General features: G+C 35.9%; 1 protein-coding gene across 4 annotated transcripts in view; it reads right to left on the bottom strand.

Annotated features, from left to right (window-relative positions):
* MGAT4C (MGAT4 family member C) overlaps positions 1–19,993 on the bottom strand; it is a 614,816-nt gene that overhangs the window by 4,003 nt on the left and 590,820 nt on the right. For 3 of the 4 annotated variants that reach the window (XM_084796244.1, XM_084796245.1, XM_084796246.1), the window contains 2 exons: positions 8,475–8,627; positions 2,376–2,523 (listed from right to left, as the gene is read on the bottom strand). In XM_084796244.1, coding sequence (XP_084652370.1) covers positions 2,376–2,523; positions 8,475–8,621 — 295 coding nt within the window. In that variant the 5' untranslated portion in view covers positions 8,622–8,627. Of the gene's footprint in view, positions 1–2,375; positions 2,524–8,474; positions 8,628–9,864; positions 9,932–19,993 lie in introns of those variants that run through there. The other variant, XM_084796247.1, reaches the window with a different exon arrangement.

Raw genomic sequence — 19,993 nt, 5'->3', positions numbered from 1 at the left:
AATGAGCATTCTGATATGGATCCTATAATATAATTATTGTTTGTAAATTATAAGAATGAAATTATTCTAAAATATTCTATAACACAATATTCTTATAGATTACCATTATTAAAACAGATCTCAACAAACAAGTGGGGCATGGCACCATAAACCTATAGTCTTAGAACTTGGAGATCTAAGACAAAGGATTGTCATGAGTTTGAAGAGTTTGAGTCTGCTATATACTGTGACTCACAAACCAAACCAAAACAAAAAGCAAAAATAAATGAACAGTGTAAAAATAACTAAAGATATCTATAAAGTTAAGGGAATTTATGATTAAAGATGACAAGTTAGACTCAGATCATGAAAAAAAAGAGACTAAAATTTAAATCATCTATAAAATTTCCAGTGAATGCACTATGTATTTCAGTTTTCATTATTGTATCATCATCTTTACTAAAAGAATTAAGAGGTAGACTTCACAGGCTTCTTTTGAAATTTGCCTGATATATTTTATGGAAAATAAAGTTTCACAAGATGTATTTGAAAAAAAATTTTATCATTGCTCAAATATAGGGTTCCAAGTTATGAATTTGCTATTAATTTTACAACAATATCCTATGGATAAATTTTTCTTAGATTTAAGTAAAAAAAAAAAGTAAGAACTGGATATTTGTAGCGAAAGAAATAATCCCAAGTACAGACTCTTTAGCTCTGACAAGCATTACATGTCTTCTAAGATCTAATTTCATGTCCCTAAGATTAAATATACTTTTAGAATAACCATTACATAAAATAGTATATGTTCATAGCCTTTTCCTGATAACGTATGTACGTTTAACAACCTCAGTGGAAGGCATTCATTTCTTCTACTATTCCTACCTGAAATGTACCACAATAGTCACCATTGCTAATCAGTATCCCGTTTTCTTGTCAGTCTATGCAGTGGTAACTATATGCTTGATGGATGTTCATTTTCTGTGCTTTTACTTTTACTCTTTTAATACCTAGACCACTCAGAAGCCATTTAAGGAACTCTAAATTTTGAATGGCTGTAAATTTTTTCCTAGCCAGGACACATGCTCTTTATAGTGGCTCAGGTAAACTTTGTCATCCTACTGAGTATGTCTCACATTATATTTTTAATTTAGCAAATCTTTTGAACAATCATAATGAGTATGAGAGTACCAGAACATATTATTCAGAAAGGGGGATCCTCCCTTCCCACCTACCCCATCTCCTCATGTTCTATGAGGACTGAGTGTGCCCTCTTCCCACGTGGCCAGGCAAGGCAGTCCCACAAGAGGGAAGTAATAAAAGGACCGGCAAGAGAGTCCATATTGGAGATAGCCTCCAGTTTCCTTACTAGAGGACCCACGCGGAGGCTGAGCTGGCCAATTACTACATCTTTGTAGGGGGCCTAGGTCCAGCGCTTGTACTGTCTTTGGTTGGTTCCTCTGGGCCCCGGTTAGTTGGCTCTGCTGAAATTCTGGTGAAGCTCCTGCCATATCCAGGTCCTTTTTCCTTCTTGTGGAGAAAAGGGAACACTCTTCCATTGCTGGTGGAAATGCAAACTTGTACAACTACTTTCAAAAGCAACCTGGTACTTTCTCAGAAAAGTCGGATTAGCTCTAACTTAAGTCCTAGCTATATACCACTCCAGGGTATATACCCAAAAGATGCTCTACCATACCATACAAGGACACTTGTAAACTATGTTCATAGCAGTTTTATTCATAATAGCCAGAACATGAAAACAACCTACATGCCCCTCAACTGAAGAATAAATAAAGAAACTGTGGCATATTTTCACAATGGAATACTACTCAGCTATTAAAAAGAAAAGAAATAATAAAAAAAATCAGGCAAATGGTTGGAACTAGAAAGGATCATCCTGATAAGTTAACCCAGACCCAGAAAGGCATGCATAGTATGTACTCACTTACAAGTGACTTTTAAGAATATGGTATAGAATACACACTCTACAGGTCACAGACACAAAGAAACTAAGTAAAAAGGAGGATCCAAGAAAGGATGCTTAAATCTCACTCTGAAGCAGAAATGATCGAAGAGAGGGAATGAGGTTGGAGAGAGAACACGTGAGAATATTTTCAATTTAAAAATTTACATTTTTAAAGCCAATGGATAATTGTTTATCTCATATATGGCCTTATAACAAATTTTTAAATGATTCTTATAAAAAAAATGTGGTATTTTAATAGTTAATGTGTCCAGAAGTATTTCCAAAGTTTGAAGAAGTAAATCCTCATTCAGCTACAGATCACAACCACCTTTTATTCCTACACAAAAGTCACAAATTATCAGTATTTTATGCAAATTTCATTAAATTTATTTTTATGCTGTTTTTTATTAAAAATCTTAAGAGTACTTACGCTTTCTCTGTAAAGGTGTGGTAGCTAGGTAGCGATAGGTGACATTTATGGTTCCTGAGAAGTTAGATAAATCCTTGAAGGTGTGAACATAGCGTTCAGAATTAAGTTGATGTGTGGATGTCTCCCTTATGAGTTGCTTGTCACCTTCCTAAATGCAAAACAACAGTAATAACAACAAACAACAACATATGTGAAATTAATAAGTAATAGGTGGTCATAGGTTACATGAATATCTTCTTACACTATGGTGAGGTGGGTAGTACGTGGATTTGAAAGTTACATAAATCTTCCTTGTTAGTCTACCCACAAGGTCATTACATTGAACACGATTTCTTAGCTTTTAATTTTTAAACTTTTTCACTTGTAATATTTATTTTATAATACACTTGCTTTTCTATAGTATGCACTATTAATGACCATTTTCAGCAAATCCATCATTACTTGAAAATCTCCACTGCCAACATGCTAAAATTCTAAAAGTTTCAAAAAAGTAAGGACTGTACAGTTTGAAATGGCCAATTTAGGACTTTTATCTGAGGCTAGTTCCTTCCTGGTTCCCTAAATTTTGAGCTATCTACTTACTCTTCTACAAATACTTTCAAATTAAATAAAAAAAATGAGGGGCTGGAGAGATGGCTCAGAGGTTAAGAGCACTGTCAGCTCTTCCAGAGGTCCTGAGTTCAATTCCCAGAACCCACACGGTGACTCATAACCATCTATCATGAGATCTGGTTACCTCTTCTGGTGTGCAGGTGTACATGCAGGCAGAACACTGTATATGTAATAAATAAGTCTTTGTTTAAAAAAATAAAGAAAAAAATGTATTGATAATGCATTTAAAGAATAAGTCTGTAGGTGAATAATTTGGATTTAGAAAAATCAGTTACAAAGTTTTAGTGATTCATTCCTCGATGACCTTATTAGGCCGATGTGATGGATTGACTGAAAATGACCCCTATGGAACTCATAGGGAGTGATGTTATTAGGAAATAGAGTACATATGGATTTGTTGGGGAAAGTGTGCTGGTGGCAATGGGCTCTGAGGTATCAAGTGCTCAATCCAGGCCCAGTGTCAGTCTCTCTGCCCGCCAGATCTGGATATCTCAGCTGTCTCTGCAGGACCTTGCGATCTCTATGCCCCCTTGCTTCTCATCATGATCACAGTGCAGTAAACCTCTGAGCCTGTAAGTAGCCCCAGTGAAATGCTTTTCTGTGCAAGAATTGCTGTGGTCAGAGTGTCTTTGCATGAGATGGCCATATAATTTGAAATTGTGGAAAACGGTTAGGCATTATATATATATATATATATATATATATATATATATATATATATATAAAATGTCTTCCAGTAGCATCAATTATAAGATATTTATACATCATTAGTAGAATATGTTAAGAGTTTCTTAGCATCTCATGGTTTGGGGTTTTTGTTTTTGTTTTGTTTGTTTGCTTTGTATTTTTTTTTTTTTTTACTGCGGTCCTTCTCCCTTTTTCTGTATAGATGCATATGTGAACATATGTTTTTGTTTGGTTTTCTGGTGAAGATAATTTGGATCACTTATATTCATTCCGCTACATTTTTGGGTGGTGGAAATTTGTGTAATTGAATCAAGAGAAGTACTTTAATTTTCAAATTCAGGTTAACCATGACCCATTAACCATTATTTGCTTTCATTTTTTCTAAGATTTGATGCAAGTTCAATGGTCAAATATGATCATCTGATCTAGTCTTTATTGGTGATATCTAATTATGTTAGAAATTTATATATGGTTATATATACTGTGATATGTTATGTCCTAGCATGTGATTTTGGGACAATCTGATAGTGAAGTCATGATTCTTTTTAGTAACTTGTACACTAGGCTGTGTGTTTTAATGTAGATATGCTTCATTTATATGTGTTAGGTACTAAAATGAGTAGAGTGCAAGCCACTAAGACTGTAGAAAATGTAAATTCATTAAATGACTCTGCCTATGGTACCTATCTGTGGTCAATAAAACTTTAATTAAATATCTGTTCTGAAAGACTGGGTACGATTCAGACACAAGCTTTACATTTATTGGAACACTGAATACTTAGTAGCTGACTAACAGGGGAAAGACATAATCCAACTTCAAAAATCTATGGGCAGAATTTCACATAGAATGAAAAGTAAGAAAAACTTGAATGTAACAGTAGAGTTAAGAATCTTTAACTCTGGGGTATACAATCTCACATTTTCTGTATTTGATTTATCTTTCTAGAAAAGTAATCTAACTACCATCAAGGAGAATTTTTATTATGTAAATGATGGAATAATATTTGATTATTAATATCTATAAATTAGTAATACTAATAAAACAATTTCTCATTTTATCTAAAAATAAATTAAGACATTTCAATCTTAAAAGTTTCAGTTATTCTTGTACTTTTATACATTTTCAATCTGTCTATGCTAACATATATCTATCTTTTATTTCATTTATACAATTTGAACAAACATTTTAACAAAGTTTGTAGGATATTCATCATGTTTAAAATCTATGGATTTCCAAAGTATCTGCAATTCAAATTTAATAAAAACTCCTTATAAATATCAGAGCTAAATGTTCACTAAATTTGGATTAAATTAATTCTCTTATGCATTGTTTTATCATTTCTGTAGATCAACAAGTATAAAAACACAATGTATCATAACAAAGAGTTGAAGATTGCTACAAAGTCACTGTAAATGAGTTATTAAATTAGCGGGCTCAACATTAATGTAGTGGTGTACATCAATAGGAAGCATGAAGACATTTCTATAAAATCTGCAGTAACTTCTATATTGTATATATTTTTATATTCTGTTATTGTATGAGACTACTGTAATGCTAAAGTATTTTCCCTGAACATGCAAAAGTCTGGGCCTTTTTTGTTATAAAATGGAATATATTCATATTGGCTGAAGGATGTTGCAGAATATAAAATGAAACAGAACTGATATGAAAGTACTTAATTCAGTTCCCACGAACAAGCTTCTTTATACTTTCAGCATCAATAAAAATGTAACTTTCACCTGAGCCTGTCTGGTTGGCTGCTTTCAGAGGCGACTAGCTGAACATCCAGGCTCCCTGGACGCCTTCTTTCTGCAGTAACTATGCTATAGTGTGTGTCTCAGTAATAAGGCAAAGCTTTATGACAATCATTTTCTGGATAGTAATACAATTCAATGGACTCACTACAGTCTAAATGTATACCCTGGTGGCTACTTTGAAGATGCTCACAGCTGAGAGGCTAACTTGATTGGGCATGCAACATCTCTGCCACTTAGTTTTCCTTGTAAAAGTATTTGTCTCTTCCACTGGGTTCTGCTTCCCTTCCAACAGAAACTCACTTATTTCTCTAAAACAAAAGTAAATATAGTAAGCCAGTACTATGCCTATTGTTTCAAGCCACAAATAAATTTTCTATGACAGTGAGAAGTGTATGTGTTAAGTAACATTAGAGCCTACTAATTCTGTTCCTCTGATTTCTCTGAATTATAATTAGTGTTTCAGAAATACAAGAGAAAGACATCGCAGTCTATGCCTGGAAAACTGTATGCACTATGACATTATGGAGGCAAGATAAACCCAAGTAAAATAATCTTAAGAAAAATACAATGAAATATGAAAAAGGAAAAGTGTTAAGCAGACACTATATTGTATTTTATTACAGAGCCAGTTTCCAATAAATATTTACATATTAGATGTATATATTTCTACCCTCCCTCCCTGTTCCACATTGTTCCCCTCTCCTAGACCTCTGACTGAAAAGGACCTCTTATGGGAAGATACAAGTGAGGCGATAACAATCGGATGTAATCCATGTACATTATAATACATTTAAAAAATAGAAAAAAAAAAGGACAACTGGCAATTGTAGCCAATACAAACACTAAAAAAGTAAATGGCATAGTTTGAAGCAGGAATCACTCAGGTTGTAGGCAGGCTACTGTGATTAAAAAGATGAATGATCTTTTAGAAAGTGAGGCTGGTGCTGCACTTCCTACTAGGAGGGTATAATCCCATTAATCCCACAGTGGGGCACAAGCAGCACTGTTGTCTCTGTCCTAGGGAAGCTTCTGCCTTGTTTGGAGACAACTGAAGCATATTTGCATATCAGTAATATAGTAGCAAATGATAAGACAATAGTCTTGTCCGGTAGACACTGTGCATACCAACTGCCTAATTACTGAATTCTGGTAGCTTTATAATTCTAAGTATCCAAAGCTGGTGTGATGCCCTAGTTCCCTCCCAACCCATCCTTTGGCTTTCTCTTTTTGTTACCACACATGTAATTAATATACTTTTTTAGAGACTTAAAAAAAATAGACATATACATTTTTAAAAGATTAATTTGTGTTGATGCTGTATAAATTGGGTTCCACAGCTCTGCATTTTGATTGGTTGCGGTTTTCAGAAATGATCCCTGTCTGTTGCAAAATGAAGTTTTATTGATGAAGAGTAAGAACTGTACTGATCTCTGGCTATAAAGATAGATACTTAGAATTTGGCAACTGTGCTGGCTTAGTACAGTGCGGCATCTCCTCCAATATCCACGAATTCACTGGGCCATTGGCTAGGTTTCCTGTGTCAGGCATGACTGAAGTGTACCTTTTGTGTTACTGCACCACACTTGTCATTACCGTGGGTCATAGGCATCAGAGATGTGTAAGGACAAAACTCCTGTATCTACCCATGTCTCAGGGATTGTTGTGGAGGAGAGATTGTAAAGACTGTGAGGTCAAGAGCATCACAGAGGTTCCTATTAGAGTGTGTCTGCTAGAAATATCAGAAGCTCCACTCATGAAGTCTCACCACCATGACTGCCAGAACTTGAGCAGAACAGTGGCAAATAATAGTAGCTACGTGAGTGTGGATGAAGAAAAGCTCAGTATGTCTCAACTCTAGGCAAAGAGCTACAGACAAGTGAGCAATGCAGCGAACAGGAGAAACAGTCTTCTCTTTTGAAAAGAACATCAATTCATTATGCACTAACAACTGGTGTGTGTGTGTGTGTGTGTGTGTGTGCGTGCGTGTAATAGTAATTAGAGAAAAGCGAGAATCTGAATTTGAATTTGAAAGAGAGCAGGTATGACTATAGGGAAAGATTTGGAGAGAGGAAAGAGAAGGAAGAATGATGTAGAAAGTAATTTTAAATGTATACTTATTTGTTTTATCATACATATCTTTGTGCACCTACATACATTTATGGGCACCACATGCATACAAATGGCTTTGGGATACAGAAGGGAACACAAGATCCCCCAAAACCGGCAATTCAAAGGTTAGTCAGCCACCATGTAGGTGCTAGAAATTTAATCCCAGGCCTTCTACAGAGTCATTAAGAGCTCTGAACCACTGAGCCATAGTTTTGGACTTCTGGTAGTATAGTTTTAAAAGAAATTTAATATTATTAGTGAAAAGAATTATGGGTTGAAACTAAGCATGTAAAACAGTTTACCTAGAAATCATCTAGTAAACAGTGAAAATGTTAAATTAAAATGCCATTACTGAATTTACACTGAAGATGTTTGTACCATTCCCTATAATTTACTTTTTTCAAATTTAATATAAGTATTTAAAACTTAAAATTTAAAACTAACTAGAAATATTTCCTTGGTGCCTAGACTGGTTTCCAAATTTGATTAGTAATAAGCTTATATAAGAAAATAAAATTTAAATACTAAAATAGATAAGTGGAAAAAAGAATACTACTTCTAAAAATAATAGGGCGGCTAGAAATAATGTTATTCAGCAAAATTTATTTACTCTCTATGTTTAACATTAAGAACAACAATCAATAATTTCATATATATGTATATTGTCACTATTGTATAATACATATTATATAATCATATAATATTGAAATGTGTGTATGTAATATATATATATGTGTATATACCAGTCACCATATAGTATTTAAGAAAGAAAAGCCAGAGTAAAACAAGTGTAGTGCTGACAATATATGGCTAAAAGAATAATCATAAGATATATGCTTGAAAAATTCTGCTTCAGGGTTGGAGTGCAGCTAGACTGACACTAAGTTTACTGAGAATACACTTTGAACTAAAACGAACGTCTTCATAACTTACAAGAACATAGCTATCTTCAATGTACAAGTTCATGAATAGAAGGAAAACGACAAGAACTCCCAAGAATGATACTGTAGAACGTTTTCGCAAGCATCTCATTTTATCCAGTACTTGAAAAATATACTTCATTTGATGAAATTTAAGCATCTTCTCCTGTGAAAAAGAGGAACAGAATGACTGAGCTAAAATTTTGTTTCAAAATTCATACATAATGTTGGCATTTATCAATGTATTATTACATATAGATATATCCTGGTAATTAACTATAAAGACAGAAAGTGTATTAATACTAGAAGAAAAGGAGGAATATAATTTTTGAATAACTCACTCTTTAAAGTAGTACACTACAACCTATAATTTAATATAGATTTTTTTCCTCTTATCTAATACAATTTTAGAACTTGGAATTACAAGAGCTGATTAAAATGACAAAAATGAGTGGAGTGTAGGAAGATAGACACACACATCCAGGGAAGGGATAAATCTATAACTTAAAGCTAAGGGAAAGGTTTTTCAAAGTTTAAAACCCTTGCGTTGCCTTTAGAATACATAAAGATATTAAATGATTTGTTACGATGAGCATTTGTTCCCTCAGGATATCTCCCAGCTTTCCTGCCTTCTCTTTTGCTACTTCTAGCTGTGAGACATATAATTAAAATCAAACTTATGGACAAGTTCCTTTTCAGTTCATTACATAAGAAGTTATAAGTTGAAGCACGGCTATGATTTTGAGCGTGCTGCATCGTATTACATTGCACTAGATAAATAAAAAAAAAAAAAATCCGAGAGTGTCTGAGGAAAAGTCTTGAAATCAAGCAAATGGTAGAACACGGCATGAGTTGGAATGGAAGCCCAATTATGACGCAGTGCTGAAAATAAAGCCTTGTTTGGAAATGAGTATGAACCAGGAACTTGGCACGACAGTTGGTAGGAGTGGTCTGAGGGTGCCGTGAACAAGGAGCGTCTAAATCAGGACAAGTATTGTTGTTCCGGGTGTAGGCTCATCACACCCAACAGCAGCTGCTCTTCCACGCGCCCTGGGAAACGGAATTATGGCCTGAAAGAATGTAGGAGTGGCTCCTCCAAGGAGTTACTAGTCTGGGATTTTGCTCGGAACCAGTTTTCCAGTTCACAGAGGCAGAAATCTCATAATGCCTGTGTGTGTGAGAATAAATTTCAAAGAAAACAGTGGAGGAACATGAAGTTCTGTTACAGTAAATTGTACTGGTTCAGCCTAAGAAGCAAATAACTGACACAGGGAGACTGAAACATACGTTAAGGCTGCCAGCACTGGGAGCTGGGCAGGATCTAAACTGATTCTAATGTACTCGTAAACTAGCATAAACTACTCTAAACCTCATAACACACATAATATATCCCAAGCACTTGCCACTATGATCCTCAGGGACTTCTCTCTCCTTCCCGTCAACCGTCAGCCGTCTTCTTTCTCTTCTCTCTCAACTGTGAAACCTGGCTCTGCCCCCTGTCCAGGAAGTCCTGCCTTCCCCTTCCTGTCCTTCTGTCCAGCTAATTGGATAAACAGCACTTTATTGACAGTTGTTACATCCACTCAAGACATTTCCTCCACACTTCCCCTTTTTAGTCTAATGATTAAAAAAAAAAAACTTCTACCTATACATTTATATCATTACACCAATATACAATATACATACACAAGAACCACAAAACAACCACCATATTCATGTTATACTCATAATGTTTTGCTGTCTTCAATCCCAATAGAGACTAGAGAAGGAATAAAATTAATTAGCTGAGTAAAGAGGAAGTACAGGTTAGCAGCTTCCAAAATGAAAGAAAAAAAAAATGACAGATACATTTTGTTGTCTGAACAGTCACCCAAAACTCTCTATAACATTGGAGTATCATCTTCAGCCTTCTGGCCCAATATATCTGACAGGCATATTTGGGAAGCAGGGACTATTGAGGACTGTCCTACCCTGGCTTGGTAGAGTTTGGCCATTAACTCCACCTACATCCAAGCTTGCTCATTTCAGGCAGAATTCTATCTGTGGCAGAGAACAAGGACATTTTTGCCCAGTGGCTGGTTTGTCATATCTGAAGCCATCTCCATAAGGAGGTTCCTCGATGCTTATTACCTTCTTTGAGGCAGGCTGGGTGTTGCCAGGAGTCAACGTGTCTCATTTTCAAAGAAGCCTCAAAACAATAAAAAATTATTTAAATGTCATATTCTGTAGGTCTCTGATGTTTTTGAAGACTTTATCTAAATATTTTACCTTATCTACCTATTGAACCTACGATGTATATTCTTGTGATAATGTTGAATGGTACAATGAATTAAAAATAAACTTATTTTATATCAATATATAATATTCTATACCAATGAATTAAAAATAGCCTTGTGAGTAACAATTAAGGCCTTAAGTTGAAGAGTAGATTCAATAATCTACCTTTTGTCCTATCATCCCTATACATTTCTATATTCTCAGAGAAAAATCCCTGATTCCAACCTCGTTCTCTCTCTGAATAAAATCAATAATAACGTAAGCAATTCCCAATGATGATGAACATCCATAGCCCAAAACCTTACCCAACCCCTCTTTAAGGGAAATGGGATGGCATTCCTTTTTTAAGGCTTTTTCAGGCTGATTTGGGATGAATAATACCTATGTAAGGGCCCACATAAAACTTCAAAAAATGGTTAAACAAGCTAGAGATAGCTTTTTTGGTCCAGTCCCTAAATGTTGAGGAATTCAGGCTTAATCAAAGTGCTCTCTGGGACAGTCTGAAAAGCTGGACCAATTGGAATCAGCAGCTTTCTTTGAAGCTGTCCTGGGAGCTGTTCTCTTCTGATGATGAACCCCAACCGAAGCGCTTGTGGATGGAACATGAAGAACGCAGGATGTCAGCATCTTAGCATGCTGGAGGATGTATCCTGTCAGGTCTGATCCATCATCAGTGTCTGGTACTTTTTTTCTGAAAATATATAATTTCTCACAAGCATTATACAGTTCTAAAACTATAAATGCATGAGGTTTGCGGGATGCACAGAACAATCGAGGCTTGTTCTGTAGTTTGAATTTGTCTATGTATAGACTGACTTAAGTCAGCAGTCTCCCTTTCATCCAGGTCTGTTTTATCTTGACCTCTTTCAAAGAGGAAATATAATATTATCATTATCAAAGAACATAAAATCACTATTCAGTTGAAAAACAAAACAAGATTGTATAGTTCTAAACATCTTTCTCTATGCTCTGTGGCACCTGATGTAGGCCAGGCTGCTACCTGTCTCTTGAGAAAATGTATCCCATTTTAGAAACAAGCCAGTTGCTCTGAGCAAAAGAAGAGGCATTAACCCTTAAATAAACTTATGCATACCCTAGACATCTTGTACCTGGGTTTTTACACTTACATAAACTCCCATTTTAGAGTTTATGCATACCCTAACCATCTTGTACCTAAGTTTTTTACATTTGTTGCAGGCATTTTTCTCTCACCCCTTCTCTCCATAGGGGGTGGACACTTCCACCTTTTAAACTAAATGTCTTCCCTGGGCTCTATGGCACCTGATGAATAGGCTAGGCCACTACCTGTCTCCCTAGAAAATGTATCCCGCTTTAGAGACAAGCCAGTTGCCGCGAACAAAGAAAGGAAAAGGCATTAAGGTTACCCTTTTAAGTATACGAATTTTAGCCTTTGCATTTTTGGGATCTATCTAGGGTGAGGTGTACTTTGTCACCTGTAAGTCCTCTGTGTCTTTTTGCATCTGGTGTGACTGCCACCTGTCTTCCATGAAAGTAGATCATGTTTAGAGGGATAAGCCGGCTGCCAGAGCAGTGACACCTCAACTCAGCATACACAGGCTTTTTGAAGTGGGAAGCATGCAGTTTGTATGTCTGGTAGGGAAAATTTTGTCAGTTTAAATCCCAGGCTGCTTTAGCAAGTAACTTATGAGCAGAGGGTTCACACCCTGTGGAGACCAGGCTAATTCAGGACTCACACAGATCCGTCTGTCTTTTTCTTCATTGTGTTAAGATTAAGAGTGTGTGCCACCACTGCCTTGCACAAATATTTCATCTCAATTCCAGTCAAAATCTACAAAAATTTCATGTAATATTCAAGAGTTAACAAAAGAAATTCTAAGTATTGGGTCAGCTGTGCCAATTTAGGCTTCAGTAAGAGAAGCCCTGTCCGCCATTATTTTGAATTTAGTTATTACTAATTTGCATAGGTGGACCCTTTCCAGAGAGAGCTGCCAAACACCTTGCAGCTAATAAGCTCTGAATTTCAGCTTTATCAATTCTATGGAAAAAGAGTTTGGTTCTTTCTTCCCTTCTCATTGTTGGTATCTCAGCCTGGCATCTCTCAGCTTTCTGCCTTTCTTCCTGAACAACAAAAGCCAAGAAAAGGCCAAAAAGGATCCAGGAGCCTTCTGCCATAGAGACTTGGAGAGAAACCATAGCAGTATTCTCCCTCTTTCCCCAACCAAACTAAAACAAAGTATTCTTTTTCAAGGGTGTGGATACACTAAATATGTTGGGCGCCAATTTGTTACAATAAATTGTATTGGTTCAGCCTAAGAAGCAAATAACTGACACAAGGAGACTGAAACATACCTTAAGGCTGCCAGTACTAGGAGCCGGGCAGGATCTAAACTGATTCTAATCTACTTGTAAACTAGCATAAACTACTCTAAACCTCGTAACATACATAATATATCCCAAGCACTTGCCACTATGATCCTCAGAGACTTCTCTCCTTCCCTATCAACTATAAACCATCTTCTTTCTCCCTCTCAACTCTAAAACTTGGCTCTGCCTTCTCTCCAGGAAGTCCTGCCTTCCCCTTCCTGCCCTTCTGTCCAGCTAATTGGCTAAACAGCTCTTTATTGACAGTTGTTACATCCACTCAAGACATTCCTCCACAAATTTCTCTCAAGCCAAATTTCTCTACATGGCCTGCCTAGGCTCAAATATTATACTGAAATTTTTTTCCAAGAAGGAGTTAGAATGGGGGCTAAGAGTTTTGATAATCTGAAATGGATATCAAAAGGTGGATCACCATGAATAGCTGGGAACATATTATTTTTATTTGTTACCATAAAAGGAAGGAGCAAAAGGCTTGGGGAGAGTAGACTGCTAATGTAGATCAGTCATGCAACATACATCCTGGCAGGGTGTAGAAGTTACATCTTTCACTGATACAGTGATAACTATATCTGTAAGTGATTGGCAATTGGGGACAACACCATCCAAACTTCTCTTTTATTGGCCTAAAGTTAGAGTGAGACTTTAGTCATTCTTCAAAGGCACTGAAAGTAATTGCAATTCAGGGTTCAAGTGATTAAAAAAACATCAAAATACAGGCAGGACTAGTGTCTTTAAAAAGAGCAAAAGTTAGTTATAGTTTAAATGTTTGAGAAATAAATATATCTTAGTACCGAATAAGGGGTTTTGTTCTGATAAATGACTTCTTTATACCAATAAGGACATTCAACAGCATTCACTATTGACTGGTCAGGTCTTTGCTACATTGCTACTACCAAACATCTCACAATATTGTCAGCAACATGTGATTAAGTATTTTCAGGAAAGATAATCACCTTTCACATGGCCAGCAGAGAGCACTGATTGTAGCAAATTCACTGACCATAAGATCCTACTACCAGGCCATCAGATTTGTAATGATTTATGTAGGGAAAATATAAAATATTCTTGTTATTGTTACATTCTGGAAGTAACTTAAACAGTTACTTTATGGTGATGAATAGCTTTTTAAACATTTTTTTTCATACATAGATGTATGGAACAAAATATGAGTATTGTGTATCAAAGTTGTAAGTCATGAAAATGCAAAAAAAAAAAAATGATCAATTAAAACGGTTGTGTTGAAGGGTTTGGAGATGTGTATTGGAAGGCTTGTAAGCAGATCTTGATGGGCTGTGCTGCTGGGAATTCAAAGCAGCAAACCTGTTAAACAATCAGGGAAAACCCAGAAGGATTCCCTTTGTAGACTCAGAAGCCTTATTTCTGTGGATCTCTTGGGAGTCATGCTATCTATATGCATTTTCTTTCCCTTGTATCTGATTGTGAATTCTTGTCCACTTTGTCAGTCCAAGAAATCAAGCCCTGTGTTTTGTATCCTTGAGGCATAGCTTAGAAACTCTTTCTGGAACACTAACATAATCATCATGTTTGTTTCCTTTTATAAAAATTCTTCACCCAGTTCTGCTTGCTACTAATGTCTAATGCCATTATTTTATATATGCTAGTCTAGTGTTTTGGTTACTTAAGGAAATGAGAAAGCTGGAGCTTATTTCTTACTGTAGCCATGGCATCTTTCTGGTAAAATTTCTCCGTCTCCGTCAAAGTTTCATTTATTTTCTTGACAAGTACTGCTTTACTGTTGACTGGCTTAATTTATTGCTTGAGACATAAAATTCAACCTGTTTTTCTTCCCATATGAAGAAAGTAGTAAGTAAACAAAAAAAAATGGACTATTGTAAATATTTATCTTTCAAGTTGAATCAAGCATCTCTTAGAGTTACCTATTATCCCAACACCCAGGAATTAGTTGGAAAGTTTAGCAAGAAACAAATTATCATTGGTCACTTGTGCTGAATTATAGTTTTAATTTTTAAGCAGATGTACGGAGCATAGTATAGCAATTGTGGATCAAAGCTGCCTGTTATAAAAATGCAAAAATGTGATCAATTACAACTGGCTCCTGTGGACGAGTTTGGACATGTATGTTCGAGGAGCCTTTAGAATGCTGTAAGCAGAGTTTGATGGGCCATAGTGACGGGAATTCAAAGTACCAGAAGCCAGCTAAAGATGAGTAGGACCATGATCTTGTCATGCTTGGTCTCTGCTTCCTGAACAGACAAGATAGAGCAGTTGCTCCATCAGCTTCTACAGACATGAACTGAACCACTTCAGTTAGCATGTCTTCCCTGCCATGATAAACCATATCTCCTGGACTGTAAGCTGAAAGACATCTTGCTTTTTTTATATACATCTACACTAGATAGAGAATGGGTGTGAGTTAAAGAACACACATTAACTAAAAAATGATAGCTACAGAAATAAGAAAATGACATTTATGCCATGACTAAAATCATTTTTAAAAAACTTCTTTAAAACCCAATAATAGTAAGATTTATAAATCCTAAATTAAGTAAATTAAATAAAAAACAACCATGTAGGAAAACATACTTCATATTTAGAATCATAATATAGACCTTAGATAAAAATGTTGTAATAATATATCATAGTATCAATTAATGCAAATAGAAATCTTATGTTTAAAACAAAAAGATTTGTGCATATGTAGATAACACACACACACAAAGATAAACCCTAATGTTAAACTGAGTAACAAAGCATACAAAAATTGAACACTTTCAAAAAGACTAGTAACAGTAGAATGAATAAAATAGAGTAATCAAGAAACACGAGGAACAGGGGTAGCTGGGTTGATTTAAAATGTAGTTGAATATAAGCAAGAAAAGTATAAAATTACATAATCATAACTTTACAATACAAAATGCTGCAATAGTGAACAAGATATTGTCAAACGATATACTGAGAACCTTTCTCACACTGGAAGAACAACTAATTCTAAAAGTAAAATATTGTTAAGAGTCATCTCACAAGAGATGAAAATAGCCAAATATGGCATCAGCAAAGTGTGAATCTCCACACAGAGAGAAGATGTATTTTGTCTCAAGCTATCACCATTTCAATAGCTTTTTCGGTGAAGCAAAAGAACTTAGAAAATCCACAGTAGTCATTTCTAATAAAAAAAAATATTTATGTGCTTTCATTAACAAAGCATATATGATATATAAGTGTTTTCATTTTTCTTGTTAGATGCTAACAAGAGTCATTGAAAATAATCACTCGAAGGAGAAGGAAAAGCAGATCCTCTGAGATATTAGTGCTTGCTTATAACAGTGTGGTGTAAGCAAGAAGAAGAGGAATGAAAGGATGTAAAAGCAAGATGACTCCTATGCATCGTAAGAGAGTTCTTTGGTGGCCTGGTGTGCTTTCTCAACTCAGACTTTAAGCTTGTAGACACTATAAGATCATAAGTCCTGAAGAAGCTTAGTATAAATAGACAGCAAGTTGATACAATCCACCTCTACTCAATTACTAAAAAAAAAAAAAAAAAAAATGCATTCATTAAACTAGTAAACTAGTAGTCAGACTTACACTAAACTTTGGATCTAGAATTGTAAATAAATGAAAATGCATTAATATTATAAACTTTCATGTGTCATACTTCCACCTAAGAACACCAGCATAGTAAAGTGTCTTAAACAGTAGTTTGGCTCCATATGTAACAATGTCTTACTAAAATTCATTTCCTTAATGTAAGTACAATATTTGAGAGGAAAAACTCATAATTTTTCTTTATTTTAAATTTGGAATATAATTATATCGCTTCTCCCTTCCCTTTTAAATCATTAGCCCCATTCATTTCCCCTCTCTCTAGCTTCTTCCATATGTTAAATAACATATATTAGGTTCATGTAATTTTTATTACCACGATATGAACTATCTTCTGAAGGTGCTACGTAATCTTTTCATACCCACTCCTAAACTGGAGATGACATCACAGGCACCCCAAGACCACTCTAGACTCTTCTGTCACTTGACAATTTCTGCCAAGGTCTGCTGATGACTATCTCTGCTTCGTCATTGGGAATAAATCAAGAAGTCTCTCTGCCGATGACCTCAGTTTAAAACAAGAAAACAGAGGCAGGAAACAATCAGCCATCCCTGACAGAGCACAGAGGAACAGTTTTCCCTGCCATTCAGACCCCAAGATCTGTGCATTGAAAACACACATGCTAAACCCAAACTATGCCTTTTAGTAATTTTTTTTTGCATGCAGTGGAGTATGGTATCTAAAGTCTCTTCAAAAGAGTGTTACTTATTCTTTCAGTTCTGGGATTAGCCACACTGTTATCTGTACTTATATTTAAGGAGAACGTCAGATTCTGAAGAGGAGTGATAAGAATTTAGTTGTTAGGGAAAGCAGAGGTCTAAACAGATTTTGAGGAAATGGCCAAATACTTCTCTGTGTTGTGATAATCACACTTATTTCACATTTGATAATAATAATGATAACAGTGAGTCATTTTCTTGTTCAACTAATAAGAAGTAACATAAACAAAGGGTCCTTGTGGGACGCTGGGGCAGTTTCCGGAGGACTGTTCTACCTTTCCTCCTACTGTGTCTGCCATGACCGTGTCTACCAAGGGCATTCAGAGAAGCAGGTCACCAAGGCAATTTCTGTGCATTGTGACTGAGCATCTCCCTTGTTGACGGAAAACAATGTGCCAGTTTGGCGCGTTCTATTTGAGATCACTGCTGAGTTTACCCAGAACGCAGATGGAGGAAGTACATTTTAGTGTTACCAACACAGACTGCTGACATAAAACCTTCAGCAGTTGTTGCACTGCTTTGCCTGATATAGAGAAGCCTTAGGAGCCACACCCAGTCTCTGAATAAAGAAATTGAAGTCTATGTTCTATCAGAAAATAGAAAGATCTCCCATGCTCATGGATTAGTAGGATTAACATAGTAAAAATGGCCATCTTACCAAAAACAATCTACAAATACAAAGCAATTCCTATCAAAACGCTGGCACAATTCTTTATAGACCTTGAAAGAACAATTCTCAACTTTATATTTAAAAACAAAAAATTCTGAATAGCTAAGATAATCCTATACAATAAAAGATCTTCTGGAGGAATCTCCATCCCAGATCTCAATCTTTACTATAGAGCAACAGTAATAAAAACTTCATGGTACTGACATAGAAATAGACAGATAGATCAGTGGAATCAAATCAAAGACCTAGAAATAAAACCACACATCTGTGGTCACTTGAATTTAGACAAAGAAGCTAAACCTTACAATGGAAAAAAATATAGCATCTGCAATAAATGATGCTGCCCTAACTGGATGTCTATGTGTAGAAAAATCCAAATAGATACCTATTTTATCACCCTTCTCAAAACTAATTTCCAAGTGGATTAAAGATCTCAACATAACATCAGACACACTAAATCTGTTAGAAGAAAACGTAAGGAATAGCCCTAAACTTATTGGCACAGGAGACAACTTCCTGAACAGAACACCAATAACTCAGGTTCTAAGAACAACCGTTAATAAATGGGACCTCATGAAACTGAGAAGCTTCTGTAAGGCAGAGAACACTGTCAACAGAACACAATGACAGCCTACGGATTGGTAAAAGGTTTTCACCAACCCTAGAATTGACAGAGGGCTAATATACAATACCCACACACACACACAACTCAAGAAATAAAACCACCACCAAACCAAGTATGCGATACAGGGCTAAACATAGAATTCTCAGGAGAGGAATAGCAAATGGTTGATAAACAAAGTAATGCTCAATGTCCCTAATCATCAGGAAAATGCTAATCAAAATGACTCTGAGATTCCATCTTACACCTATCAGAATGGCTAAGATTAAAAACTCATGTGACAGCACATGCGGTCGAGGATGTGGAGAAAGAGGAATGCTCTTCCATTTCTGGTGGGAATGCAAACTTGGACAACCATTTTGGAAATCAATCAGGCATTTTCTCAGAAAATTGGGAATAACTCTACCTCAGGACCCAGCTATATCACTCCTGCGCATATACCTGAATGATAGTCCACCACACAAGGATATTTGTTCAAATATGTTCATATCAGCTTTATTTGTAATAGTCAGAAACTGAAAATAACCTAGATGTCCCTCAACTGAAGAATGGATACAGAAATTGTGGTACATTTACACAATGAAATATTACTCAGGTGTTTTTTTTTCTTTTATAACTTTTACTTATTTGTTTATTTTATTTTTAAATAATTTATTCAGACTACATCCTGACTGTTATCCTCTCACTTTATCTTCCCTCTCCCTCTTTCATCCTATTCCCCTTCCCTAGACCTGCGACAGAAGGGTACCTCCTTCCCCACCATATGATAATAGATTTTCAGGTCTCATCTGAATAGCCTGCTTCCCCTTCCTCTGATTGTCAGCAGGCCTCCCCACCAAGGGGTAATGGTCAAATAAAGGGCCCCAGAATTCATGTCAGAGGCAGAATGCTGCTCTCCCCACAGCCATGGAGAATGCACTTTCTTAAAGGCCAGGGTGAAAACACAAACTACTCAGCTATTAAAACCAAGAAAATCATGAAACTTTTAGGCAAATGGGTGGAACTAGAAATGATCATCCTGAGTGAGGTAACCCAGACCCAGGAAAGACATGCATGGTGCATACCTTTATACAGGAAAACCATACTATAATACACAGACCTGAATATGCTAAATAACAAGGAAGATCCTAGTGAGAATGCTTAATTCCCATTCAGAAGGACAAACAGAATAGTTACCAGTAGTGGTTGAAGATAAAGAACAGGAAGGGAGCCTACCATAGATGTCCTCTGAAAGACTCCACCCAGAAGGGCATGGAAGCAGATGCTGAGACTCACAGCCAAACTTTGAGGTGGATCA

The sequence above is a fragment of the Acomys minous genome, assembly GCF_964271855.1.
Source record: "Acomys minous genome assembly, chromosome: 9".
NCBI lineage: Eukaryota > Metazoa > Chordata > Mammalia > Rodentia > Muridae > Acomys > Acomys minous.
Note: the sequence above shows the minus strand (reverse complement) of the source record. Positions and strands in the feature narration are given on the sequence as shown.